The 27,410-nt window shown below is 32.7% G+C and overlaps 5 protein-coding genes and 2 non-coding genes across 8 annotated transcripts in view; 6 read left to right on the top strand and 1 right to left on the bottom strand.

The window, feature by feature from the left end:
- Positions 1 to 1,674: 1,674 nt before the first annotated feature.
- On the top strand, positions 1,675 to 9,523 carry LOC124447487 (97 kDa heat shock protein-like). Its single transcript, XM_046998438.1, is given in 21 exon segments — positions 1,675 to 1,888; positions 2,099 to 2,156; positions 2,289 to 2,435; positions 2,688 to 2,810; positions 3,057 to 3,156; positions 3,301 to 3,434; positions 3,517 to 3,600; positions 3,737 to 3,803; positions 3,806 to 3,896; positions 4,229 to 4,305; positions 4,389 to 4,540; positions 4,972 to 5,078; positions 5,161 to 5,282; positions 5,431 to 5,669; positions 6,512 to 6,571; positions 6,889 to 7,113; positions 7,563 to 7,688; positions 7,981 to 8,088; positions 8,260 to 8,379; positions 8,445 to 8,606; positions 9,091 to 9,523. Coding segments are annotated over 21 exon segments (2,637 nt in total). The 5' UTR covers positions 1,675 to 1,781; the 3' UTR covers positions 9,319 to 9,523.
- A 56-nt stretch (positions 9,524 to 9,579) lies between these two features.
- On the top strand, positions 9,580 to 11,276 carry LOC124447491 (F-box protein At3g58530-like). Its single transcript, XM_046998441.1, has 2 exons — positions 9,580 to 10,472; positions 10,968 to 11,276. The coding sequence occupies exons 1-2, from the start codon at positions 10,228 to 10,230 to the stop codon at positions 11,266 to 11,268; spliced, it is 546 nt and encodes a 181-aa protein (XP_046854397.1). The 5' UTR covers positions 9,580 to 10,227; the 3' UTR covers positions 11,269 to 11,276.
- Positions 11,277 to 11,372: 96 nt separating this feature from the next.
- On the top strand, positions 11,373 to 16,393 carry LOC124447488 (U3 small nucleolar RNA-associated protein 18 homolog). Its single transcript, XM_046998439.1, has 14 exons — positions 11,373 to 12,021; positions 12,603 to 12,679; positions 13,018 to 13,113; positions 13,382 to 13,446; positions 13,580 to 13,707; positions 13,896 to 13,979; positions 14,332 to 14,503; positions 14,701 to 14,801; positions 15,156 to 15,246; positions 15,335 to 15,458; positions 15,567 to 15,689; positions 15,786 to 15,834; positions 15,935 to 16,074; positions 16,140 to 16,393. Exons 1-14 carry the CDS (start codon positions 11,851 to 11,853, stop codon positions 16,162 to 16,164), a joined length of 1,446 nt encoding a protein of 481 aa, XP_046854395.1. The 5' UTR covers positions 11,373 to 11,850; the 3' UTR covers positions 16,165 to 16,393.
- A 328-nt stretch (positions 16,394 to 16,721) lies between these two features.
- LOC124447489 (WW domain-binding protein 4-like) lies at positions 16,722 to 21,822 on the top strand. 2 transcript variants are annotated; one of them, XR_006948737.1, is made up of 10 exons: positions 16,722 to 16,914; positions 17,075 to 17,147; positions 19,409 to 19,471; positions 19,656 to 19,727; positions 19,840 to 19,915; positions 20,270 to 20,395; positions 20,867 to 20,933; positions 21,014 to 21,112; positions 21,354 to 21,430; positions 21,510 to 21,555. XR_006948737.1 is itself a non-coding variant. In XM_046998440.1 (10 exons), coding segments are annotated over exons 1-10 (825 nt in total). In that variant the 5' UTR covers positions 16,722 to 16,912; the 3' UTR covers positions 21,703 to 21,822. The 2 variants fall into 2 exon arrangements, 1 of the variants encoding a protein (XP_046854396.1); XM_046998440.1 differs by having other exon boundaries at positions 21,037 to 21,112; positions 21,510 to 21,822.
- Trnai-aau lies at positions 17,475 to 17,547 on the bottom strand. Its single transcript has one exon. It is a non-coding gene; the product is annotated as a tRNA-Ile (tRNA).
- Trnai-aau lies at positions 18,070 to 18,142 on the top strand. The gene has a single exon. It is a non-coding gene; the product is annotated as a tRNA-Ile (tRNA).
- Positions 21,823 to 22,087: 265 nt separating the features above from the next.
- Positions 22,088 to 27,410, top strand: part of LOC124445194 (transmembrane protein KIAA1109-like) — a 33,731-nt gene continuing 28,408 nt past the window's right edge. The window contains 13 exon segments of the mRNA XM_046995902.1: positions 22,088 to 22,293; positions 22,738 to 23,079; positions 23,203 to 23,281; positions 23,940 to 23,998; positions 24,164 to 24,239; positions 24,349 to 24,401; positions 24,489 to 24,534; positions 24,623 to 24,698; positions 25,435 to 25,521; positions 25,699 to 25,802; positions 26,080 to 26,159; positions 26,265 to 26,388; positions 27,195 to 27,351. Coding sequence (XP_046851858.1) covers positions 22,881 to 23,079; positions 23,203 to 23,281; positions 23,940 to 23,998; positions 24,164 to 24,239; positions 24,349 to 24,401; positions 24,489 to 24,534; positions 24,623 to 24,698; positions 25,435 to 25,521; positions 25,699 to 25,802; positions 26,080 to 26,159; positions 26,265 to 26,388; positions 27,195 to 27,351 — 1,140 coding nt within the window. The 5' untranslated portion in view covers positions 22,088 to 22,293; positions 22,738 to 22,880.

Here is a 27,410-nt window from a genome sequence, read left to right as displayed (position 1 = left end):
TAGTTTTACTGGGCAAGTTACCTCAGCAGGAATTTGCAGGTATGCCTATTGTTTGAAAAATGAAACACAGGATAAAAACATTTATGTATATTTTTAGCAAATGTTATCATCGAATTCAAATGAACATGATTTCTTTCTGTTTATTTTCACGACCGAATGGACTAGGATTCCCCTTGCAGCAACATCAAAGTTTAAATAAATGTCTGCTCTGAATTGCTTGTTTGAAAATGAAATGTCATATGATTATTTTCTTTTAATCTTCACTTTGAGTAATCACATAAAAAAGTTTAAATAGATGTTATTCAGGGATTTGAGACTTAATTGTCTTGTCTCAAATAACTGTATAATTTCTCAAATGGGTTATATTCAAACCTGAATAAAAGAACAATGACCTGATTTGATTCGTCGGAAAAATATATTTTATAAAAGGTGTGATAATTTGAAATTCCAGCAAAACAGCAAAAACGAATGAAAAAACAAACCATTTTATTATTTACAGCAATGAAACTTGTCCACTTACCGTATCAATCAATCCAATTCTTTGAATGCAACATTTTGTTATGTTCTCTTTCTGTACACTGTTACTGTTGATGAGAAATAGGATGAAGTATTTTTGAATATGTAAAGAAAATTGTTTCAATGAAAAAATTCCGACAAACTAAGCAAACATGATTTGTGATGAGTTAGTCAATAACATGTCTGCTCTGATTGCAATTTTCCCAATACTTGTGCAGTTTATCATGACGAACAATAGTGTCGCAAGGGGCTATGAAAACAAATTGTATTTATAAAAAATTTTAAACACGTGTTTTTTCAAACTTGTGTGCTACGTATAACTACTGTGTATTGTGGGGACATTGAAATCCCAGAACTAATGATTACATTTTGTGTCGAATTGTGATGTATCATGCAGATGTTTACACACTCTAACCTTGTAGAGAAAAGAACATCTCGCAGAACAAGAGCTCATTTGTCGTGTGAACTTCACCTAGCATGATAATCATCCATTTAAATAGCTAAGTCATAATGAAGATATACGATATCAAATTAGCAAACGCTTTTAAATACTGATCTCTGTCTCATAGTTATTACGGTCATAATGTAGTAAAAAATGCTCAGATTATGTTTGTTTTACTAGAAAGCAACATATTGCACTAATACTGATTTCTGAAAACAAAAAAAAACACTTCTTGCTGTTATTCGTAAAAGGGAATACGTATAACTTAGTTTCCACCTGTCTTCAGAGTTAATACACTGCACGACAGCCTATGTGCTGTGCTTTCTAATCGAAATAGGACCTTAGGTATGTGGCTATATCTTTTGATGGTTCACAATACATTAAGATTATTGGAAGAACTAAATACTTTCAATTTTTTACTCTAGTAAGTTAAGTTCATTGTACTTTTACTGCTCATTTACAAGTCATTTTATTGAACATTACTTCTACTATTACTCAAGTCTACATTTAGAACTGAAGTCACTTAATCACTATAGGGTATGTTTAAAATGTTTTAATTTTGCCTTCTTTACCCATTTTCTCGTTCAGATGCCAGATTATGGCCTTTTGGTAGTTCGGTAGATGAGAACAAGTTTATGTCAGAGGTGATAACAGGGGATAATAATGGATAATTGTGAATAGAAAAATGTACAAACTTCCCATACTTCCTTGAAACACTTCCACGAACATCTGCCATTTTGAAAATTTTACAAACTTCAGCAAGCACACGTGCCCGGCAAGGGAAATCCAAACTTTTACTTGATATACAAAACTTTTAAAAAAAATGTCCGTTGTTGGATTTGATGTTGGTAATCAGTCTTGTTTTATTGCTGTTGCGAAAGGAGGAGGAATCGAGACAATAGCCAATGAATACAGCGATAGACGTACACCGTATGATAATTGTCAATTTCATTGTGTTTTTTTTTATCTAAATGTACTTGATTTCACCCGGACAGTTTATAGTGCGAATGTAAATGGTAAAAACAGAGAATCTACTTTAAAATAATAGATATAAATCTATTATTTTAAGGATGGAAATCATATAATGTGTTGGCAATGGAAACCCATTCAATATTCTGTAATTTTCCTTCTTAATTTCAGTTCATATGTTTCATTTGGCGATAAACAGCGCTATATAGGAGTCTCGGCCAAGAATCAGGTATATTTTTTGATTAGTTTAATTGAATATTATAATATTGCTTAAGTATAATCTACGTAAGATATGTATATGAATAATGTTAAACTAAGTAACAAAGAATTGTCAAATGTAAGTTCGTTCTTCCTCTTCTAGGAGAGAACTAACGTAAAGAACACTGTCAGTCAGTTCAAGCGGTTGATTGGAAAACAGTTTTCTGATCCTGAAGTCCAAAATGAATTTCACACTCGCATGATTCCTCATGAAGTGTGTGAACTTCCAGATGGAAAAATTGGAGTCAAGGTAGATAAAAATAATTCATAAATAAAAGTAATACATGTAAAAAATGTAAAACAAGAGTGGTTAAATGAGGGTGGTTAAAATGAAAGTAATAATAATTTAATAAGTAATTACTACGAATGGCACACATATCCAACTTTTATTTTCAATTTATGTCAAGCATCATTACACACTTTCATTATTCAATAGTTCTTCTTATAGATCTTCTGTACCTGAGCCACAGTATTCAGTATGTAATCATTTTTGTTTTTTAAGGTCCAATATCTTAAGCAAGAAGGTGTTTTTACTCCAAAACAAGTTATGGCAATGCTGCTAACTTATTTAAAAACTACTGCTGAGTCAGCTCTATCAACCAAAGTGGCAGACTGTGTGATCTCGGTAAGAATTGATAAGTATGAATTCTATTCTTGAAACATGTCATATTACTGGCAAGTATTGTTGGAATAATTTATATATATTTTTATTGTGAAATTTGTATAGTGCAATTAATTAAATTATTGATGTGAAAAATGTGTGCAGTTTTAGAAAATTGCCAATCGCTGTAAAAATTCAGCAAATTAAAGTTGTTATTACATTGCATTTATATTTTTTTCATATTGAATGATCTCAAATTTGCTGTCCTAGGTTCCATGTTTTTATACTGATCAACAAAGAAGAGCAATGTTAGATGCTGCATCTATTGCTAGTTTGAATTGTCTGAGGCTAATGAACGAAACAACTGCAGGTATAAGCTAGAATTCACCCTGTATCCTTCACAACATTGAATAGTTGCATTATTTTCAAATAAGTTAACTTATTGAACGAGTGCATGGCACCTTGGAATGCATCTTTTGCCTTAAAGGTTTAATACTTTCTTTCTTGTGTACAGTTGCATTAGCTTATGGAATTTATAAGCAAGATCTCCCTGAAGAAAGTGCAAAATCAAGAAATGTTGCCTTTATTGATTTTGGTCATTCTTCACTCCAAACATCAATTGCAGCTTTCAATAAAGGAAAACTGAAGGTTATTATTGCAAGTGTAAATTTCTATTTAGCAACATACTTTTTGTTGAAAGGCATCAGTAGTTTCATAAATAATTTTATAGATTTTGACAACAGCTTCAGATTCTAGTCTTGGTGGTCGAGATTTTGATGCAAAACTTGTTGAATATTTCTGTGATGATTTTCAGGTATTTTCATATGCATTGTAATTAAAGATAACAAATATGAAATATACTTCTTATTGTTGTATACTAGCTACTTAAAATTAACTCTAGTTTTTCACTGTTGCATTTAATGTTTATTTCCCTTTCTTTGTTTCTCCAGAGTCGATATAAGATCAGTGTGAAGCAAAATAAAAAAGCTTATCTTCGACTTGAAGCAGAATGTGAGAAGTTGAAAAGGTTATGAGTTCCAATGCAGTTGAAATCCCTATGGCTATTGATAATTACATTGAAGACAAAGATGTTACTGGTAGAATGAAGAGGTTTGTTGTGATTACTTTTGCTTGTTAAGTTTTAATGTTGACTGGTTAGGATTAGAGCTACGCTCTTCATTTTTATCAAAAGACTATTATGCAATGATATTTTTGTAATGTCTTTATGCTCTAGGACAGAATTTACACATATACTCCTACATAAGTGGATTTAGTAAACTCATAAATTTTGATTTTCATGGGAGAGACATATTGTTGTATTTTACTCACACTTTAAGTACTTGCAAATGCCTTTCACATGCCTGTAATCATAAATTTGTTTGTGATTTAAGTTATGGGATTTGCAAAATCCGTTTCTATTGTTTTTTTATGTTTCATAATAGAGAAAATTTTGAAGAAATGTGCTCAGAGTTACTGATTAGAGTTGAGAATTGTTTGAAGCAGCTCCTTGAAAGATCAGGTTTACCTAAATTTACTTGTGAACTTTATTTCTTATTTTGTCCAAATTTTGTGATCATATCTTTGCATGTGTGTTTGTTGAAGGATTGAAGAAAGAAGATATTGATGCTGTGGAAATTGTTGGAGGATCAACTCGCATTCCTGCTGTAAAAAATATCATTCGCAAAGTGTTTTGTAAAGAAATCAGTACAACATTGAACACTGATGAAGCAGTTGCCAGAGGATGCTCTTTACAGGTCAATTTCTAGTGTTTAAATGATCAAATTTTCTGTTAAATCAAAAGTTTTATTTTGGAAAGATATCCAGTACAGCCCATGGTTACCATTACATGTGCCCATGGTTATCAGTACATACGGAAGTATGCCCATGGTTACCAATACTTACGGAAGTATGCCCATGGTTACCAAAAAGCATTTAACCAAAAGCGTTTTTTACTCTTTAATAAAGCTAAGTTAATATTTTGTTGTCCAATTGTATCCATGACAGTGCATATGATTTCATATTTGTATGTTACCAGATGTGACAAAAATACACACAACTGCAATTTTATGGTTCACTTAAAATTATTTATTGTTGATACTGAACGTTCAGTTTGAACTGTTTTTATCCAGAAATTAGTTTCTTTTTTGTCAGCAAAATGTGTGAAAATTTTAATTTGTTTTATTAGTGTGCCATGTTATCCCCAGCTTTTCGTGTTCGAGACTTTAATGTGCAAGATGTGACGTCATATCCTTTGAACCTTACCTGGGACTCTGTTGGCGGAGAGGATTCTGGGTACGTAGTCATGTTAAATCTCCAAGGCTTGTTGTAAGAGAAAGAGGACAAAAATTAATGATTCTATATTTCAATGTTGTAGGTCGATGGACGTGTGCGATTTTGGTCATACCTTTCCTTTCATTAAACAGTTAACTTTCTACAGAAAAGAAGCATTTGAAGTGAAAGCGTTTTTAAAAGGGGAAAATTTAGATGTGTTGATAGGTAATGTTGGCGAGATTTGATGCATACGTATTTTAAATAGGTGTTTGTATGTTTAAGATAAGTTTTACATCTCAATTATTTTTTACATGTCTATAATTGGATTATTTATATTTTGCTCTAAGACCTACACTGACTTCTTAATGTGTAGGACGGTTTGTCGTAAAGGGTGTGGCTCCAACCGTAGAAGGAGAATCATCAAAGATCAAAGTGAAAATTCGTATGGATATTCACGGCATCTTTTACGTATCGAAGGCGCAAATGATTGAAAATTTACCGCCTAACGAGGAAACTGACAATGAACCAATGGAAACTGCGCCGTCAGAACAAGATAAAAATGAAAGCAATGGAGAGACGACCCTTCCTAATGGCGAGACAAACGTAGCCCAGGTTATCTCGATTTTTTGATATTGAATTGCACAGTAGGTTTTATTCAGTAGCTATGGCGAAAACTTTACAAAATATTAGAAATCCCGTCCCCATATCAAGATTGGCTAGAACATCGTTCCAGAACAAAAGTAAGAAGGTCGAAAGCGCATGCTGCGACGTGTATAGTACAGACGTTTATGAAATAGTTGTTATTTCATATGATACTTACGTCTTACAGGATTTTTGTCTTTCTACATCATTGTTGCAAGGGGGCGTTCTCCTCAGTTCCATTGTTGAGTAGCAAAGCCAGTTTACTGGTTTTGGTCTTGCTATGTAAATTTCAGATCATTTTTATCATTCATTTTTATCATTCATTGTTTTTACTTCACTGTGAGTGAATACATAAAAAATTACATAGGAGGACCAAATAATGGGGCTACGTAGCTTGCCATTGGTTTTGTTAGCTACCTTTATACTACGCTAGGACCAAATAATGGGGCTACGTAGCTTTGCCATTGGTTTTGTTAGCTACCTTTATACTACGCTAGGACCAAATAATGGGGCTACGTAGCGCCATTGGTTTTGTTAGCTACCTTTATACTACGCTAGGACCAAATATTGGGGCTACGTAGCTACCATTGGTTTTGTTAGCTACCTTTATACGCTAGGACCAAATAATGGGGCTACGTAGCTTTGCCATTGGTTTTGTTAGCTTTTGTACGCTAGGACCAAATATTGGGGCTACGTAGCTTTGCCATTGGTTTTGTTAGCTACCTTTATACTACGCTGTGATCAATAATATTTGAATTATGAACATGTCATAGCTTGAAAGGCATATTAAATAAAAAGAAATTTGTATTTAGAATGAAGATGGACCTGTTGTGAAAGAGGATGAGACTCAGCAACCCATGGATACTGATCAGGTACGTATACATAACTTGAAATGTTCTTGTTCAAATTACAAATCCATGCGTTGTACTGTCATCAATCATAGGAAGTTTATAAAGTTTTGATTAAATTCGACGTTAGAGAGGGTAAAGTGTGCTGTAATCATCTGAAAAATGCGAAGGATGCTGTAGCACTACGACAATATATAAAAAGGTTTTCGCGGTTCTCTGCAATCAGCCATTTGTTACTTGTAGGATTTTGTGCTTTATTGTAATTGGCCATCACTGTTTTGCACATTGTTTCATAAAAGAGCGATGAATTTTTGTCATAGAAGACGTTTGACGTCATATAGGGGTCAAATAAAAATGTTGAGCAAGACGGAACCACTAATCAGGAGGAATCTATGTCTGAAGCTACGCCTGAAGTAAGTTCGGAAAAGGAAAACCAAGAGAAGAAATCTGAACAAAAAAAAACACCCAAGAAGAAAAAACCAAACACAAAGACCGTTGATCTGAAAATTGAGCATTTTGTGTCTTCTTTGTCGCAAGCTGAACTAAATAAAGTAATAGAACGTGAGGTTAGTATTTTGAAATGTACACGAAGTGACACGAATTATCAGCTTCACCTCACGTAAGTACAAAACAAGACTTATTAAAACTGTCTTTGAAGAAATAATGTTGATATCAATGTCTATGATTATTTTTGACTTTATGATCAGTGCTACGGTTTGCATTTTGTTTGTTTGAGGTATTAGGGTCGTGATTTCATTTTAACAGAACATTTATTATAAATTTTTGAAAATCCTGACAGCAAAAACATACAATAATTTAAACTCAGCGTTTAACTAAACGTTTAACTTTTCTCAACGCATATACGTTTTCATAGACCAATTCGGTGTTGACCACATGTCATAATAAGATTGAACTGTGTTTTAGCTTCTTAATAGTGGGGAATGATAAAAGTTTGGGCTTTTGATGATTAGATACCATGTTATTGATATCACTAATGTTCTATGTATTCATATAGAATGAACTAATATCTCGTGATCGACAAGAGAAAGACAGAGTTCAAGCTATGAATTCACTAGAAGAATATGTGTTGCAAACTCGAAATAAATTATACGCTGAGTATGAGAAATTTATCACGGATGAGGTAAATGGGGGATTCAATTTATCGAAGTTGTGATGTTTTCAAAAGATCAATGAAAAAACTACGGGTATTTGTCGTTTAAATAATATGCTATGTTGGGCAAAATTAAGGATGGCTATATTTTGTAGCATGTATAAATGATCAAAACAAATCCTACGTACATATTTATAGCCAAATATTTAAAATTTCCAGTGATGTCGATTCTCATAAATATGTTATAGCTCAACGATACATACGCCGTGAGCCGTATTGCACTTTGTTACTTAAAGTGATTAAGGTTGAATGGTTTTATTAGGAGAGAGAATCATTTACGAAGAAGTTAACTGACGCCGAAGATTGGTTATATGATGAAGGAGAAGATCAAATTAAGAGTGTTTTTATGGAAAAGCTGGAGTCATTGAAGGTATCACATCTTGTTTTCATTGATCCAAAATTTAATGGAAAGTTTTTTTCCATATTGAAAGCGTTGGTATGTTGATCTTGATTCTTGTCGTGCGAAAACATTCAACCAATTGTAAAACAGATAAATGTTATAATGGACTGTAGAGCTTGATATGTTATGTTTCATTTTAAGAAAATCGGTGATCCTGTTGCTCTCCGTTACGATGAAGCAAGAACAAGACCTCAAGCATTAGAATCTCTTGGTCAAGAAATTCAACTGTGTCAAAAATTATTGGATTTATTTAATCAAAAGGTAATCAGAATATGGATATATTTAAAGGTACATTAGTACAATGTTTAACCTATATGTCTTTGTAGGACGAGAAATATGAGCATTTAGAGGAAGCCGAGGTTCAAAAAGTTGTCAATGCTGTCAAGGAGAAAAGTGTATGGCTGGAAGGAATGTGGAATAAAATAAATGGACAAGCCCTTTATGAACCCCCAGTAGTTTTGACAACATCTATCCAAAAGGAAAAACAGGTAGCGTATCATAAATGTTAAAATGATCCATTTTCCCAATCCCTAACTTAGATCATAGGCGATAACGCTCCCCATTCCATCGTAACAGACCTTGTGCCGCAAAACTTTGTATTAATTGATTGTATCTATGTTTATATAAAGGCATGTGTTCGCAACTGCGATGATAGTTGCCTTCGTTAGGTAAATATATGATATAGATACCATCAATTAATTCAAAGTTTGCGGCGCACGGTCTGTTATCGTTTGTTTAAACTCTTTAATTAATTTTTTGCACAGCCTATGTTTAGATCAATGAAAAATCTTTTTTCCCAGAAAATTTGATTTAGATATAATTCGTTGTGATTCTATATTGTATAATCAATAGTACATACGTATATTTCGTGAAGAGCCCTTCGAGAAATTTAACTGAGCTTGCTAAAATCTTCTTCCAATTATTCTTTTGTTATTTATAGCGCGTTAAAGATAATTTTCCTTCATCTTTTAGAAATTAGAAGATATCTATAAACCCATCTTTAATAAACCAAAACCAAAACCTAAAGAAGAACCACCGAAAGATGAAAAGAAGGACGACGAAAATAAAATGGAAAACACACAGACTGATACAGCTAAGGAAGAAATGAAAGAGAACAAAGAAACTACGCAAGAAACTGCGCAAGAAACTGAGCAAGAAACTAAGCAAGAACCTAAGCCGGCAAATGACATGGACGATTGACTGAAATGTTCAAGCAACAATCTTATGTTGAAAGCTTTGCGCACACCTTTTGCTGTTTTTGCATATAAATTAATTCGTTTTGCAGCTCGTTATAATTCTTGGCAAACTCTTCTTATCCTGCTTTCTAATATTTGCGAATTGCTTCAAGAAAATGCTTTTGAATTGGCTAAGGAAAAACTTAATAATAAAATTGATTGCAATGTCACTTGTGTTAAACTGTCTCTGGGTATAAGCCATGGCAATTACACAATGCTACCATTGAGTTCCAATTTCCATCGTAGTGCATTTTGGCAGATGAAAAATATTGGCTAAAACAAATTAATCGGCCAAAGCATTATAGCAATAGTTGAATGAATGAGATGAAAACTGAAGCTTCTTATGATATGATTTAAATCAGTAGCATAAAGCTTAGTTTTCATAGCATGAATATTACAAGCATTGACATTGTACCAAACGAAATCCTTTGCAAAGTTTTTTCTTATTTGTCGGCGAAGCATTTGATAATTAACGTCAAGCTTGTGTGTAAAAGATGGTGTTACGTTATTTGTCAACGAAATCTATGGACAAGATTGACTTCTGACGATATTAAAAGTCTTCAAGTCAACAGTAATTCAATTGATGTAATTTTAAAAAGAATTTATTGTGATAATTTTGATGAGCACACGCTAAACTATCTATCTCTTGATGGTGTAGAGTTTGCAGCAGAAGAATTGGCTAAACAAATTGATTATGAAGTATCACTATTATTTCCATGGATAATGCATTTAGAAAATCTTCGCGAACTATCATTGTCATTTTGCCCTAGACCATCATTTAACTGGAATCTTAGTTACAGCTATAGCTTATTATTGTCCTAAACTCAAGTCATTAATTTTAACCAGTTCAAATGTTTATGATAATGTTTTTGAAATGAAATTCCCTGCCATGACCAAACTTGATGTGGCGTTTTGCAACACTTTGACTGACAAGTTTCTTTATAACATTAGCCACTGTAATTTAAAACATTTAAATGTTGATGGTGTTCAGTGGATTGGAGATGAAGCTATGAAACATTTGTTATGTGAATGTCAACATTCTTTGGAGTATTTATGGATTGATGGCGAGAATTTAACAGATGATGGCTTGCAGTATATTGAGTGTTGCTATAATATGAGGTATACATGTAATTTATTTGTGATAGTGAAGCCATCAATCTCATGGGATTTAAGCTGGTTTTAATTATTATTTCTATAGGGTATTGAAAATTTCATTTTGTGAAGAACTTACTGATATCACTTTGAGCAGAATTTCTGGCTTACAAAGACTTAACTTATTATCACTGAGAAAAGGCAGCAAGTTTACAAAAGAGGGGTTGATCTTTATGTTAAAAACTTTGATGGCAAAATTTTTTATGCTGATCTCAGCGAATGTGTGGAATTTAATGATGAAGTTGTTGATTGCCTAACAAAAGTGTAAGTCACAGTAATTTGAAAAGTAATATTTTATGTACTTTTTGAACTTGATATAAATTTCCTGGCTTTGGAATGTTGCTAAAAAATTCTTTGCTTAGTGATTGAAATAAAGCATGATGGCCATAACATAATGAATGGAGATCAATTTTCTCCATCCTTTATGGAAATTTTTTAAATATCATTACTTTATTTGTGTAGCTGCCCATTTCTTAGGACATTAGATCTCTCATGGTGTTGGAACATTACAGATAAAGGGCTAAATTGCATTGTAAAGCAATGTCATCATATTCAAATTCTCAAATTGATTGGAATTCCTGGTTTGATTGGTGAACCTTTGTGGGCTGTAGCAGAGATGATGCCTCGTCTTATGTACTTGGACCTGTCTACCTGCAATTGCATTAAAGATAATATTATTAAAAAAATAGCTCAAAAGAATCAATCTTTGACAATAGTTGACTATTATGGTAATATTGTAAAATATGGAAAGAGACAGAGCTGACACAGGCATATAAAGATCTATTAATTTCTTTCGACATATTAAGGCATAAATTTTTCAACCATTATTGGAACCAACAGAGGAAAAGATTCTACATTTTTTGGTTCATTTTTCTTAGAGTTCCAAGGTTACATCAACGTGCAAAAAAGTCGTATATTAATATCGTTATGAAGTTGCTTCAACTCGCTTGAATCATGTTTGCAATTGTGCAACATAATTAGGAATTTGCCAGTGAATTAGTAAAATTCTGATGTAGAAATTACAGAAAACCAATTATGAGGGTGATAAGATTTGGTGTCGCAAAAAATAGAACTGAGCAAAATTGTCAAAGAACTTTCTTAAAAATTGCAATTACAGGAAAATAAAATTGAAATTCAAACCATCGGACATACGCGCTTTCGCTCCAGTTTATTTTAGTTCAACTCAACCACAGGTCAACTTGGATCGCAACACTGCTGGATTGAAAAAACGACAGCTCATCTCCATAATGTTTTTGCTGAACTTTATTAGTGAACTTTCCTAACTTTATCTTTTTCGGAAACTTGTATATTATATTTCTCTCAGGATTGTATAAACTTTTATACCATGCTACGTCGAAAATCCAAAAGGCAATTTGATAAATGTGCAGATGAAGATCCAGTCAACATGTGTTCCATAAGTAACAAGCAAAGTCGATTGATAAACCAGAAGGTAACTCACGAGGAATTAGAAAACCTAGTTTTCGGTGGTAAGCAATATCTGGAATCTCTTGATGAGGTATGTATTATGGTTGAACATATAAACCATTAACCGACAGACCAACTAAAACTGAGAACAGGGAAGTGACAGTTGTCCGTTTTTTGACGAGTTTCTTGGTGTAAACAGTGAATTAACTGAAATTATTGGTGTGCTGGTGTAAACATCTAAGTTTATTGTTCATAATATTCAATAAAAACAGATCAAACAAAAGTTACTAAATACTGTACAGAGGTTGAATAGGATAGGATGCCTCCTTACTCATACTTAGGCTACCTACCCAGCTAGCCCCTGACCAGGCTGGAAAGTATGCAAATTGTGTGGGCAATTAAATTTTGCATGTTTCCTTTGCACAGGGAAATATTATATTTGATCAAAAACTCTACAACGGAATTGTGTGTGGGTAATGAGCTCATTAAGGTTTCTAACTGCTTGGCAAGATCTTTCCAGTTCACAGTAAACTTTTCAGTCTGGGGCCCCCTGGCATAAATGCCGCTGGTGTGCAATTCTAATATTGAAAGAAAATGTTTTGTGTTTCTAACTCTTTTGTTCTTGTGCATTATTGAGATCACATTTATTTTAACAAAACTATGATTTTTAAGGATGACTTGCAAGAAGATGATTTTATTGAAGAAACTGAATTACCTGCATGGGTTGATGAAGATGATTCAAATGTCTGGTAAAATATTTGATTCATGATTGTTTTATCCTAAAGATAGCTCAGTTGTTTGACATTGGATTCTGTGAGTGTGTACCCTTGTGAAATTCTTGAGTAGGATCATATAAGATCACAAGTACAAGATCCATCAGGATGATATAAGATCACAGGATCTTAGATAAGATCATATTAGGATCCTAAGGAGTATGCTGGGTCTTATATAAGATTTTTACCCAGGCATTTTGTCTTGAGTTAGGTCTTTAGTTTCCCAGTAACCTTTGACATTCGACAGGTGAAACTACGTAGTATACTGATCATTTGCTTTTCTTAAATTTTGATATGTTATTTTTCAAATGTAGGGTTGATGTTTCATCTAAAAATCGTTTAAAGAAGTTTAAAGAAGGGGAAAAGGAAATTATTTCTGGTGATGTTTTGAAGAAAAAACTTGAATCCCAGTATGTAATGAAAGCATTAATCATTTAATTCTCAAGTCAATTAAATTGTATTTACTACATGCCAATCTTGTAATACTGGACATGGCTGATCTACATCACTAATTGTTGAGTAATCACACCTTCCTGTTTTCCCAACTTAAATATATGTTCAAAAATATCTATGTATGTGCAGCGCATGAATATTTTAATTTTGCTTCTAAACCTTTTAAAAAGTAAAAGATATTTTCCAAGGACATTAAGTTTAATTGTATGTGCAACAAATTTTTAGTTTTCAGAAAATTTATGGAGTTCCAGAGTGGGCAAAAACTACAACAAAATGTAATCCTAATCAAGGTAGTTTAAATTAACTGTTTTTATTATAAATTATATCAAAAATGGTATACATTGATTATTGTGATTATGAATTTTCTTGACTTATATTTTGTGTATGCAAGTCTGATACTGAATTTGTATAATCTAATTTCAGATGACGACGAAGGAAGTGAAATATTGCAACATGCAGGGAATTTCCTATCGAAGAAATCTGAATACCTTCCAAGAGGTTTAATTGATATTGGAAAAGTTAAAGATGCAAATTGTTCAAACAAATTTGATGTGAGTGGATTCTTTGTGATCAGTTAATTTTTCGTGTTTTTGTGCATGTCATTGTTATTTGCCGTGCCATAGAAGTGTTATTTTGCTGTGCCATAGAAGTGTTATTTTGCTGTGCCATAGAAGTGTTATTTTGCTGTGCCATAGAAGTGTTATTTTGCATGCATTCTGTTTCAATCTTATTACTGTAGGCTGTTGTCAAGTGTTTGGAGTTTCATCCCAGCTCTAAAATTCTCCTTGTTGCTGGTTTGAATAACAAACTAAGTCTATTTCAGGTACAGGATATTGCATTTGGGATTATTTGTTTCACATTTTCATTTTTTCTTTGAAAAATTCACAATCTCAGAATTGGAACTTTCTTTATGAGTAAGCCATCATTGTAAAGTTTGATTTGTTTTTATTAAATCATAATTTCTACTGCAGATAGTCGATGCATTTTTTTTTTGTTTTCAATTTTTCTTTTCTGGTCTACGTACATCTTGATTACCATGAAAAGTTGTTAAATTAACTGGTTTTGTATACCATCATTCTGGTATTGCTACCTGAGCCCACCTCTACACATCTTATTGTATTTTTTGCTAAATTTTTTTCTCTAGAAATAATTCAAATTTTTCTTTTTTTACAAAGGTTGATGGAAAGACAAATATATGTCTTCAAAATATCCATGTTAAAGGTTTTCCCATTCATTCTGCTCATTTTATTGGAAATAGCGAGCAGATAATTCTGGCATCACAAAGAAAATTTTTCTATTATTACGATATGAATGAGGGTTATGTTACTAGAATACCAGAAATTCGGGGTTAGTCTTATATTTTCTTTGTAGAAATCATAAGTAAGATACTTAAGAAATCTTAGTAAGATATGAAAGAAAAACTTAAGCAAAATCCTGGTTCCAGAAAGCATCTTAATAAGATTCTTTAAAAATATTATTGTATAATGCGTTTTCTTGCCTTTTGCCATTCTAGAAGCAAAATATGATTCTATGAATTATTATAGGAAAAGATGAGAAACATTTTTTTAATTGTTTTACATCACCTGACGGAAAATATTTGGTATTTACTGGAAAAAGTGGATATATATATTTACTATCCAGTCAGGTACTGTGTTTATATAACCTATTACAAAAAATAACGATGTTCATGTACTTTAACGTTTTTAGCATGAGTAAGCCCTGAAAATCTATAAGATACGTAAGATCATTCCATGCTTTAATGTAAAGATACGTAACTGCACGTGTCATTTACGACACATACATCTTTTACCTCCCATGGTGGTACAGTTCTGTCTACTAAATGAACACCCCAATTGCATGAAATCCCAACATTCTGCCCACTGCTGCAATCTGTCAGATTGTATATAAGAGTAAATTTGTGTCATACGTAATAAAATCATGGGAAAATAGTTTTCTATTATAGCTAAATTACCACCTGGTGTGTAAATTTTACTTTTAGACAAAGCAATGGATAGCTGACTTAAAAATGAACGGTTCGGTCACTACCATTTCATTTTATGCCGATGGAACACGTATGTTGTCAGCGGGAAGTAAGTGTTTACATTGGAACTACCATAAAAGTATTGAAAACTTTCTGTTATCTATTTCATCTTTCTTTCCTTGTATGTTGAACTCTAGGTGATGGTGAGATATATGTGTGGTGCTTGAAAACAAGAAAATGTCTACACAAGTTCAAAGATGAAGGGTGTATAAGGTGTACGTCTCTTGCCGTTTCTCCCTGCGGACAATATGTTGCTTGCGGGTATAAAATTTTACGGTTTTCTGTTTTCTTTGAAAGTGTAATTCTTCTCAATAGTAATAAGTTTGTGCTCTTAATTTGTGATATTGTGAGCATGCTCATTATTTTTAGATCTGATTCAGGTGTAGTCAATATTTATGATCAACGTTGTCTTGAGAAGGCATTTCCAAAACCCATAAAGACTGTCATGAATTTGACGACGAAAATCTGTCAGCTGAAATTTAATTCTACTAGGTAGGATGTAACATTGGATTTGTTTAAATATTACATATAGTTCTCAATCATTTTCCTTATTTCATTAACTACACTATCCATGCTTAATTTTTGTAGTGAAATTCTTGGAATGTCATCGAAGGAAATAAAGAATGCATTCAGACTTGTACGTATGTTTCTCTGTATATCATGAGCAGAGAAAAGTACTTAAATTGTGTTTATTATTGTTTTCTAATCAATTCTGATTGCTAGATTTTGCATTTTAGTTGCACGTGCCTTCGTTGACCGTATTTTCCAACTGGCCTAATTCAAAAACACCACTTCGATATGTGGAAACATTTGACTTTTCTCCAAAAAGTGGTTATCTTGTCGTAGGAAATGACTGTGGGCGAGCATTGCTTTTTAGGTATTTGTCCACGGTTTTTTTCGTCTAGTTTTTATGATGTATTTAATGTCTCCGTTTTCTTTAAGGTTAAATCATTATGCTGATGGATGATTCGCAAAGTTGCTGAAAATAAAATTTGGATTGATCGATGGATAAAGTTTAAGAAATGCAGTGCTCTAGTCAGAAATCAAAACATCACCCTGTTTGACAAAAAATGAAAAACTTAATAAACCAATAGAACTTAAACGTCTGAGTGAGCATACGAAGTCTGAGTAAGCATACTAGTTTTTAGTTGTCTTGTAAATAGTTTTTTAGAAACAGACTGAAAAGAACATAAGAAACATTGTCCGGTTTTCAGAAGAAAAAAAGTGATATTGTTGATCCTGCATAAGGAATTTCAGCACTAGTCTTGACCCTGATAAGGTCATAGTGTGGTACAATGATCTTACTTTTCTTGTTACCAATACCATGCAAAGGCACAAAACCACACGCCCACGATGCGGAAGTACTTATAATGTCAAACTTATCAATTAAACGATGAAATTGTCGAAAATTAAGTAAAAATTGATAAATCGAGTTAGCTGGTGTGTTTTGATGCCTACTGATAGATCATAATGTGGCAAAAAAATTAAACAACTAGGATGCTGGGAATATTGATCTTAATAATTTGATTATCATGAAGTATTACATATCGTAAAATGCAGGCTTATGAATTACGAACTAAAGAGTAAAAACAAGAACGAAACAATGCTGGTCATTTCGTAATAAACTTGCAAAATTATTCTATTATTACTGTTTTATGAACATTTCAACAATACTAAAGAACCTTTAATTTATCAATCTTTCATAAAATCTTGTTATGTAAGTATGAACCTCTTCATCATTTAAATATGGAAGAAATTTAACGAGGAATGAGTTTACATTTTGACAAGTCTTTGTTTAATAATTATTTTTGGATGGAATAATTTTTATTTGTTCTCTGGTGGGGACTGCAACATGAATATTATGATTTATGATGTAGGGCAGAATACTGGAAATCTCAACCTAAGAAATTTTGTGAATTTTGCAAGTGCTGGATAGCTGATAACAAAGCGGTAGGACTTTTTTATTTTATGAAATAGTATTTAATGTACCGAGAAATGCGTGTCGAGACGATACAATCTATTTGTTGAGTAATAACTTGCCATTTGAGAGAACGATCACAGTCAAACTTTTTGCATATCTTTGAGTTTTAGAGTTGCACTGTTAGCAAAATAAAATTGTTTGCGGGCTAAGACCCGATTTTTTATTGATGAGAAATACAACAAAAATTATCACTATGAATTACTGTTGTGAGAAATATTTTCATTTCTGTAAATGGTCTATTTCAGTCGGTCACTTGAAAAATTATGCACGATTCAAGGAAAAGATTTAAAAACATTTGGTCCGTAAGAGGATCGAACTCTTGACCTTAGCGTTATTAGCACCACGCTCTGCCTACTGAGCTAACGGACCAACTGAAGCGACATGCTAGAAATGTTGTATCTAATATGATGCATACTTCGAACAGAAGACTCATTCGGATTATGCTTCATATTATATTCTAAATAAAATTGTCGGGCTGGTGATCGATGTTGTATATAATGTTGTTTATATTATTATCTTACGTTTTCGAAATATCTCATTGTGATCAATGACGAAAAGTTTATATGATAAATAGTAGAATAGTGGAACAATCACTCACCTGTGTCTTTCTAATTGATCGAACATGTTTGGAGAATGTTGTAGATGAAAACTTTACGAGTTTTTTTAATTTTTTTACTTTAAGAAATTGAAATCTAGAATATGGTTTGTTTCTTTAAATTTAGTGAAAAGTCTTTAAGGCAAATTTTATGTGCTTTTGCTCTTCTTAATTCAAAATTTTGGTATGAGTAAAGGTGTCAATATATTATTGTAAACATCGTGCAAAATTTTAGAATCAAACTAATCAAGTGCACGGTTGTTTTTAATAGGTATTTTTATCCTGTGAAAGTGTGAGGTCCGTTAGCTCAGTAGGCAGAGCGTGGTGCTAATAACGCTAAGGTCAAGAGTTCGATCCTCTTACGGACCACTTTTTTGTTTTATTTGACACATATTTTTTCAATCTAATGAAGCGCCTATTTCACCTAATCGCTTCATTAGCTTAGTAATAACGTTTTTATGAAATAAAAATCAATCGTTTATATTTTTTGTGCAGAGAATGTATTTATATATATGTTTACACCCAACCGCAGGCTCAAACAATGATGTATGCAGATTAGCAGAAAGCATTCTCATATATAGGCTTAAACCACAGGCCAAGGCAACTCTAAGGTGGCTTAAACTCTCTCCCCAAGGAAACTCTATCCCTCTTCAACTCCTAAAATATACTGCCCTTTTTATTTTATTCCGTCATCTAAACTTCCTACTCCCCTTATATGTAATTTAACACTCTGTAATATACGCTTGTATTTAAAACCTAATGTGCAAAATTCATCTCAATTAACCTGATGATGTCTTAAGTTAAAGAGACGAAACGTAATTATTAAATAAACCTTTTATCTTTCTAACGTTTTTTATTGTTGTGATGGGTTTTTAAAAGTCTTATGTTGGGCTATTATGTTCATCTAGAAAATTCGCTTTCCGCCTGGCAAATCCCTGGCCACGATGTTGCAATAGTATATTATGTTACTTTAAATTTAAAGCAATATAATATGATTACTATCATATTAGTTATTTTGCTCTGTCTTGAGCAGTTAATTGTTTTGACATAATCATAGTGACGTGAAACTGTTATAAATCATAAAAATTACCTATTAAAATGAATATTAAAATTGCAATTCATTAGACTTAACCAGATTTCATTAAATTAAACATTTTAACCGAGTTAAACTCTCGAATTTATAAAGGTAGAAAATTTGAGTTTGGCGTTGTAGAGACAAATTATCGATTACCTGATTTCTCCATTCATGTAATGCTTTAAAACTAGCTTATTGAAAGCTTTTACTGGATGTATGTCACTGCTCTAAATTTTACTGCAGTTATCTCACTGTATCTGTGTGTGTAGTGTGATTTTGCATAATAAATACAACATGAAAACCCTGCAACGACTGGCTTATCTATAGAGATGAGAGTGTGATCTAAAGAATGAGAATGAGGCTGATAAAGCTATTTTTTATCTCACTTAATTAAAGTTTTTACTTTTTTTTCACTCTTGTTGCATCTCTATTTTATCCCCAAGTGTTTCTTACGTCGTGATATGAACGCCAATTTGACATTTCCAAGATGAGAAAATAAATAACCACGCCAATATTTCCTCTTACACATATCTTATATTACATACGTCTTTAATTTTTAGAGTATTGATTTTCACGAAAAAGGAAGAAAGCACCAGGAAAATGTTAAATTTAAAATTCAGGAGGTAAAAGTATCTCCATGCGAACATAGTTCGTTTTTTTTCAACTGCACCTTCATTTATCCTTGATGTTTGTATAACTATACATTCCAATTTCAGAACGAACTAACATCTTAAAGTTTGACTTTAACTTGAAGTACTTCCCTTTGTATTAGTAATTTCATGTTTAGTGTTGTCTCTGTGTTTTCAGGTTAAGAAAAAAGGCACAGAGCGTCGTCAACAACAGGAGCAACTTTGTGATGATCTCGCTGCAATAGAAGCGGTATATTTCAGCCTTCACTCTTAATAACACTCCCACACTGGACTCTCTTTATGCCTCGACCAAAACTTCATTTTGATATTAAAATCCAGAAAAAAACCAAAATCGTTTCTAGGCAGCATTGAAAGCGTACAAAAAGGACATTGGTTGCGATTCTTTTCAGCCTAAAAACTCAATCAAAATACTGTCTAGTAAGTTTTTTAGTTATTTATGACAGAGCTAAACTGTGGAAAAGCGAAAGGTTTTTCATTATGCTAGATTTTTCTTCGTAACAAATCTTTCCATTTTACTTCTTAATTCAATAAATAAGTCTGTAAATGATATAAATCTTTCCTTATGTAAGCCTTTTTTACACAGTTTTGTTCTATGAAAGTCATTTGTTTCTCTTTCATCACTTTTTTTTATATTTCTGTGCATTGATTTGCTTTTCAGTAGCTATTCATTTTTTTGTAATATTTAAATCTACTTGCCAACATAATGTGAACCTTTTTTCTTTGAAGTATTTTACTGTTAAAGGTAAACAATGGTCTTCTTAATTATTGTAGGAAAAAAAGAAGTTCAAGAAGTAAAAAAATCATGGGATCAAAAATCTTCTTCATCGACAGCGAATAATTGGGCAACCTATCAAACAGCTGAAGGTCACTACTATTATTATAACCATCAATCTGGAGGTTAGTTCATTCTTTACGTTTCATTCGTTTGATGTGATATTTTCGTATATTTCCTAATTAACTTTATCGGTCAATGTGAGTTATGTATGTGTGTCAGCAAAGAATATATAATGGAGACTTGGCGTCAGGTGTTTTGACTAGCAGTAGTCCTAGTTTTAAGGTTCCTTAAGGAAAAATCATATTTATTTAACATTCAAGATGTCACGAATCATTTTTTTCTGCATGTGTAGTTATGTAGCTACAAAGCTACGTATGCAGCATAACCATTGATCAATTTCAAAAGATTCAATATGAAGCTTTCAGTCCATACAAGCAAACCACCAATTTTCTTTTGACTTGTAGTATTCTTTTAACACAATAAATAAATATTATAGCATGTTGGGCATCGCGCATAATCTTTACATCGCTATGCATCCTAATTTCTTATTTGAATGTCAATTGTCGTCTTGTCTTCTTTTTTCTTATGTCAAGAATCTAGATGGGATCCACCTGAAGGCTTTACTTATGGTAGTGAAATTAAAAATCAACAAAGTAAAAGGTACTGTGTACTCTATAAACAACATTGGTTTTCTGATAATAATTTTCAAAATGGGAGTATAATATTGATTAAATCCTCAGCGTATTACTGTTTAAATTTGTAGTTATCACGACAGCGGACAAAATATGCCAATTGAACAAAGTGATCTATCACAAATATCGGATAGACCTCCTGAGCAGGTGGTGTATTTTAATCATTCGTTAGATGTTTTCCCAGTTTTTTTAATGGACTGATTGCACTCTATTCAATATTAATTGTTTTTAAAATCTTGTTTATATCTAATTGATGGCATTACTTTTCAAAACAGTACTTTTCATTCTATATTTAGATGCACTAGGTAAATTCGCAAATTTCAAGAATACAGTTATAACTTTAGTCATTTCCTCTTGAATTGATGTTGTATGTATATTCATTATTTAGGAGTTAAATGAAAAAACTGACGTTATTAAAGAAAGTGGCCCCTTTGGAAAATGGGAAACTGTTGCAATATATGAAAGGTATAGATTACAATGAATAAGTGTATTTATTTGAAATCAAAGTTTTCCTTACATCAGATCTTCCCTGAACATTTTATAGGAATGACGATTCACTGATCGAAGAAACAAAAACAGAAATTCACCAAGAAGAAATTCCAGTTGTAAAGTTCAAGGAAAGGAAGTTGCCAATTTCGAGTCAAAACAATTCACTTGTGAATGACGTTAACTTTAAAAAGAGAAAGTTTAAGCAAGACAAAAAAAGAAATATACGGCAAAGGACAGAAAATTCTTGACTATAGTCTATAGTAGTCATTGTCTTAGGCAGCTAGTATTCGGCTATGCCAATGATTTAAGTTGCGTTATTATATAGACTTTTGTTTAATGTTTTGAAATTTATTACAATTTCGACTTGAGTTTTTTTTATAAGTTTTCTTGCAGGACTGGTCACGAGTGAGGCACAGTGAGGCATTAGCCAATGACATATTAGCCCGCGCCCTCTATTCAAATACTTATCTTCTTGTATGCAAAAAATTAGTGTAATATCAGTGTCAGGAGTGAAAAAATGATCATAAAGTATAATTTTCATTGATTTTCATGTATTTATGCGGACATGCACATCAGTGATGCAAATTCTAGCCAGCCAAATCCCAAGTCATACTATTTGTATTTGGCAATGCGTTTGCCAAGTATTACAATATGTTATCGCTGGAAAATCCTTCGTTTTGCGTTCGTTATTAATCGTAAATAGTCGTGTATTTCTTAACGTGAAAACAAATGAAACATAAATGAAACTAAAAAAAATTGCTATAAGGAAACAAACATTTCATAACAATATTTTGAGTTTAATATCTACTTTATCATATTCTTTAGTGGCTTCAACCGAGGTAACGAATTACTCTGTGTTATTGTGTTTGCTTTTGTTTCTGATGGGAGTATCTTCATTTATCTGATATCCATTTTTACTGAGTGCACAGACATGCCTTGCTGTCAGCCGATACTAAAATGTGCTTTTGTTCGGCATGGTTTTGGTTTTGGAAATTTCACATTATTTTATGTACTCGCTTTAAAGCCGAAGTGTTCAGTTTTATTTTTAATAAACAAGCACAGGTTGTTAAATGTCTGGCAGTTATATCGTCCAAGGATGCTGCACGATTGCATCATGTATGACAGCATAAGTTAAAGTATGAAATGGCCGCAAAATAATTGTTTTGTTATTTTGTCCTGCTGTAATTCAGTGATTTTGGTGATCGTGATCTTGTTTGTCTTATCCACATAATTTATTCCAATATGAAATAAGGATGTGAATCTCTTTAAATTCTGTGTTTCAGACTTACAGTTACTATTAGCTGCTCTTAAAGGCAGGACTGGATGACTTCTTCAAGAAAGTTAAAAGACCATGCACTCCAATTAACTAAAAAACATTTATTCACTTGGACAATGAGTTATTACAACTGGAAATAATTGACCAATCATGAATAACACCTCATCTACCCTAAGCCCACTAACTGTTTCTGATGAATCACCTGGTCTGGTTTTTGTTGTGTTGGCTTGTCTTTTTCTATCATTATGGATTCTATTCATGGGCTTTTATTTTTCCCGATTTGTTGCTTTTATTTTTACCAAAGTTTTCAGTCAGCTATTTATTTCCAAAGATGATCATTTAAGCATTGGTAGGTTGAATGTTGTTTAAGGAAAATTGCTTTTTCATTTACATGAATAATTTAAGCATTGGTAGGTTGAATTTTGTTTAAGGAAAATTGCTTTTTCATTTACATAAATTGTTCTTATTTAAGGCTCAATCTCTATCTCTGTGTTGTCGGGAAAGTTGATGTTCCGAGATATTTTGTATGTTACAAAAGATTTCACATTGAGGTACAATCCAAGATATATTTGTGTGTCCATATGTTTGTATTCATGTATTGTATTTGTATAAAAATTGAGAATAGAGGATTAGAGGCTGTTCGTGTGAATTTTTATGGAATCTAATCACAGTTTACCTATATTAAACAATCATGCTAGGAGATTTCTTATTTGACTGCATAATACAGGTTGACTGTTTAGTAGAGGTCTTGCAGAAAAATTTAAAACACAAACTGCCAAAAAAAGTGATGAATTTGCTGCTCTTAAACGCAGGATTGGATGTGTTGAATTAGCTGCTAACTAACATAAATACTTAGAAACAAGAACCCAAATAGAAATTAAATTACATATAATTGTATAATGTGGTGTTGTTACTTTAACCAACCATTTTATACAGTTTCAAAACAATGAAAAATTTAACAGTGGCACATATAGCCAGCCTGCAAATTTAGTTCTGCCATGTCTTTAGTCCCTTTTGAAACAGTGAATAGATTTCTTAAGAAGTGAATAATGATAATTCTCTGAAATTTGCATCAAATGAGCAAACTTGCAGGCTTGCTACGCTATTGCTACTAAACAAAGGGTAATGGTCCTGCTTAAAATGCATGCTCTTGAAACTGTATCAAAATTAATAGCTCATGAGAAAAATGAATTGGTTTATTTTGGGCAGATTGGTTGATGGTTATGTTATATTTCATTGGTGGAAACAGTTTAACCCAAATAGTGATGGTAATACATCAGTTGATGGTCAAATTATATTTTATTGTTAGAAACCACAAACAATTATATGCTTTTACCAATCACAGTGTAGTGGATGTTTTCATGATATTATTCATTTTAATTTTATAAATTTGTATGTAAAAATAGATGCATTAAGAAACTAATTGTTTTTAGTGGAGCTAAGCACGAAAAATGTCAGTGACAGATTATCTGTTGTTTTGAATGGTTTAGAGCTGCATGTCTATAACAGGTACGGTGGCATACATTTTATTAAATTTATGTAATCTTGCTTATTACAATCACTGCAAATTTCAAATATTTTACATGCTTTCTTACTCCTTCATGCTGTTTTATTTCAGGTCAGATGTATATGATCGACTTAAGGATTTGTATAAAAAAGATCGCTACGGAGGTACTTGTTGCAATTTCGTTTGTGTTTATTTACTCGTACGATTTTTAGTCCTTAAAATTTCTTTTCTTGTCTTTTCATTTCATGTAGATGCACATAAATCATCGGAAAGTACTAACGGAGACTCAAACATAAGGTGTTGATGCGTCATGTTCAACGTTGGCAATTTCTGTTATCTCCATTGATTTCCATCATCATCAAATAAATTGAATCTTTTCTTTCAGTGAATTAGTTCCAGACGTTCATGGGAAGTTTCATTGGAGGGATCTTATTCCAACCATCAAATTTACAATTAATACCGTAAGTAACTATTCAATTCCTACTGGGGCACTGCTTATGGTTTGGTTCTGAAGGTTGGACACAGAAATGAGGATTTGTTGTTGATCGTACCTCATCAACATTTATTGAAATTAAAAGTGTAATAATTGCTTCTTTGGTATTTTATTTATACGCAAATGCTAGTTTGAACGCAGCCTATACGAGTCTCTATCGTAGCTACATATAGCTAATAGTTGACACATGACAGTACAATGAAAGACAGGGATGCATTTAAGGGAGGATTCAGTGTGTGTGTGGAGGGGGGTGCACCCTCTTAGCTTTGGCTTGAGGGGTACTAATTTCTCTACAAAATACTATTACAGCAATCAAGCAAAAGCAATTGTGATTTGCGTTTAATGGAGCACATTTTCCCAATCATAATAAAAAGGTTTTAACCAGAATTCAACAAAAAAGTTTGACATGTTACGGCAACAAGTAGCCAACAAAATGTAATCCAATATAGATTAGTGCTAGTACACCTTCCGATAAAAACATTATGGATTCATCCTGATGAAATGATTATGGCAACTGCAAATTATAGCTACACGATGATAAATTTCAAGAGTTTGTTCTAAATGCTATTGTTATGGTTAAATGTTTTGCCAGAAACTTTCTGAGTGCGTTATTTGCAACAATTGTTTGCGAATTTGACTCGTGGGTACAAGTGGGTACACTGACATATAGGTGGGTATGTTTACATTATGTTACTTTTGTACAGGGGAAGATTGCGTTTGGAAACAAACTGGTGAAAACAACTCTTTGTTTTCATTTTGAAAGTGCACTTACAACATACAGAATTACTGAGGTAAATATTCTATGCAGCATATGTAGAGTTTAGTGTCGAATATAAGGACAGTTTATCATGAGCGGACAGTTTTCTTCATGAATTATGTACATTTGATGAAAATATGTATGAATGTATTTGTCAATGACGTATTGATGTTTACGACGCACTAAATAAGATTTGTTATTGAATTTTCAGTCCTCTTCATCATTGGATCAATTTGCTCATTCAGTTACATGTGACTGTAAAAATATCCGTGTAATGTTGGCTCCAAGTCATGGTTATAATGGAGACAAAGACGAGTGATTATTTTCATTATTTATTCTAAATAGTTCTATTTTTTATTCTATTTTAAGTTCTGATCATTCAATTTTTGAGAAACTGCGTTTTTGTTTTTGGTTGCATACATTTTGTTGAACCATATTAGATTTGCTAACAAAACCATGTTCCTCTATTGCTCCGAATTCATTTGGCTTACTTAAAGTACTGAGCCACAGGCTCTCTTTATCACGTGTTCAGTGTTCTTTCGCTGTGTTGTTTTTCATTCTTTTGATATCTGCAGTATTGATGTATTTGTAGTCCACCTCGTTACATGGGTGAAGGTTTTGTTGTTCTGCAGTCGCAAGTTTGTCTGATCAATTACATACAGGATGTACCTGGTATGCTGATATTGTGAATATATTTCCCAGATTTCATTTGGACAAACATGTTCATGAAATATTTATGTATGTATGTATGTTCAATATATCTACTTAATACTGTAGGTATGGTGCCTGAGATAAGTACTGAAAGTGAAAATGCAATTGATACAGACCCTTGTTGGAATCTTGATGTCACTTTTGAAAAATCGACGTCAATAAGTTATGGACCTTGGGCCGACCGACAAAGGCAAGTAATAGTTTTGCCAAAATATAAATGGTTATCTATAACGGACTGATGTTGTAGATAACGATTGATTTAATTGAATTGGATTGTTTAGTGAAGCACGATAGTAGAGTTGAATATAGTTGAGTAGAACACAATGGTGTAATAGAACACGATGTTTTAACAGAAAAGGATGGTTTAGTAGGGCACAATGGTAGAGTTAATTAGAAAGATAGTGAAGCATGGTAGAGTTGAATAGCATGATGACAAAGCATGGTGGTGAAGCACTGTGGAGTTGAATAGCATGATGGTAAAGCACATTGGAGTGGAATAGCATGATGATGAAGCACAGTGGAGTTGAGTAGCATGATGGTGAAGCACTGTGGAGTTGAATAGCATGATGACAAAGCATGATGGTGAAGCACAGTGGAGTTGAATAACATGATGGTGAAGCACATTGGAGTTGAAAAGCATGATGGTGAAACATGATGGTGAAGCACTGTGGAGTTGAATAGCATGATGGTGAAGCACTGTGGAGTTGAATAGCATGGTGGTGAAGTACAGTGGAGTTGAATAGCATGATGGTGAAGCATGGTAGAGTTGTTTAGAATGATTGTGAAGCATGGTAGAGTTGAATGGAATGATTGTTATGGGAACAGAATGGTGTAGAAGAACATGTTTGTTTAATAGAACGGGATAGTTTAGTGAAGCACGGTGGTAAAGTTGAATAACACGTTGATTTAGTAGAAAACGATGATGTTATAGATTATAGTGTTGTAGACGATTTAAGTTTAGTTATGTTAGAAAAGATGAATTTTATTTTACTGTAGGGATCAACTTCAAAAATTTTTCTATCCTTTTGACTATCAAGAGCATGCTGTTAGTAAAGCACTTGGACCTGGCCATCGAAGGGAGCATATTGGTTTGGAGGTCACGTTCAACTTTGAAAGTAATTCAACTCTGGATATTTTATTTACCAAAGACCAGGTTAATATTAGAAGACTTTGCAAGCTTTATTCAAATTAATAATTACTACATTTGGTTGT

This window comes from Xenia sp. Carnegie-2017, unplaced genomic scaffold (assembly GCF_021976095.1).
Source record: "Xenia sp. Carnegie-2017 unplaced genomic scaffold, XeniaSp_v1 HiC_scaffold_22, whole genome shotgun sequence".
Classification (NCBI taxonomy): domain Eukaryota; kingdom Metazoa; phylum Cnidaria; class Anthozoa; order Malacalcyonacea; family Xeniidae; genus Xenia; species Xenia sp. Carnegie-2017.
Note: the sequence above shows the minus strand (reverse complement) of the source record. Positions and strands in the feature narration are given on the sequence as shown.

Excerpts from the sequence above, each read along its gene's own strand:
- LOC124447491 (XM_046998441.1), top strand. The coding sequence starts at position 10,228 with ATGAAATTCCCTGCCATGACCAAACTTGATGTGGCGTTTTGCAACACT. Across the intron at positions 10,473-10,967 it reads GAGTGTTGCTATAATATGAG|CTGCCCATTTCTTAGGACAT; the intron begins GTATACATGTAA and ends TTATTTGTGTAG.
- LOC124447489 (XM_046998440.1), top strand. Across the intron at positions 21,113-21,353 it reads CGGATAGACCTCCTGAGCAG|GAGTTAAATGAAAAAACTGA; the intron begins GTGGTGTATTTT and ends TTCATTATTTAG. Across the intron at positions 21,431-21,509 it reads ACTGTTGCAATATATGAAAG|GAATGACGATTCACTGATCG; the intron begins GTATAGATTACA and ends AACATTTTATAG.
- LOC124447488 (XM_046998439.1), top strand. The coding sequence starts at position 11,851 with ATGCTACGTCGAAAATCCAAAAGGCAATTTGATAAATGTGCAGATGAA. Across the intron at positions 13,114-13,381 it reads AAGAAAAAACTTGAATCCCA|TTTTCAGAAAATTTATGGAG; the intron begins GTATGTAATGAA and ends ACAAATTTTTAG. Across the intron at positions 16,075-16,139 it reads GGGCGAGCATTGCTTTTTAG|GTTAAATCATTATGCTGATG; the intron begins GTATTTGTCCAC and ends GTTTTCTTTAAG.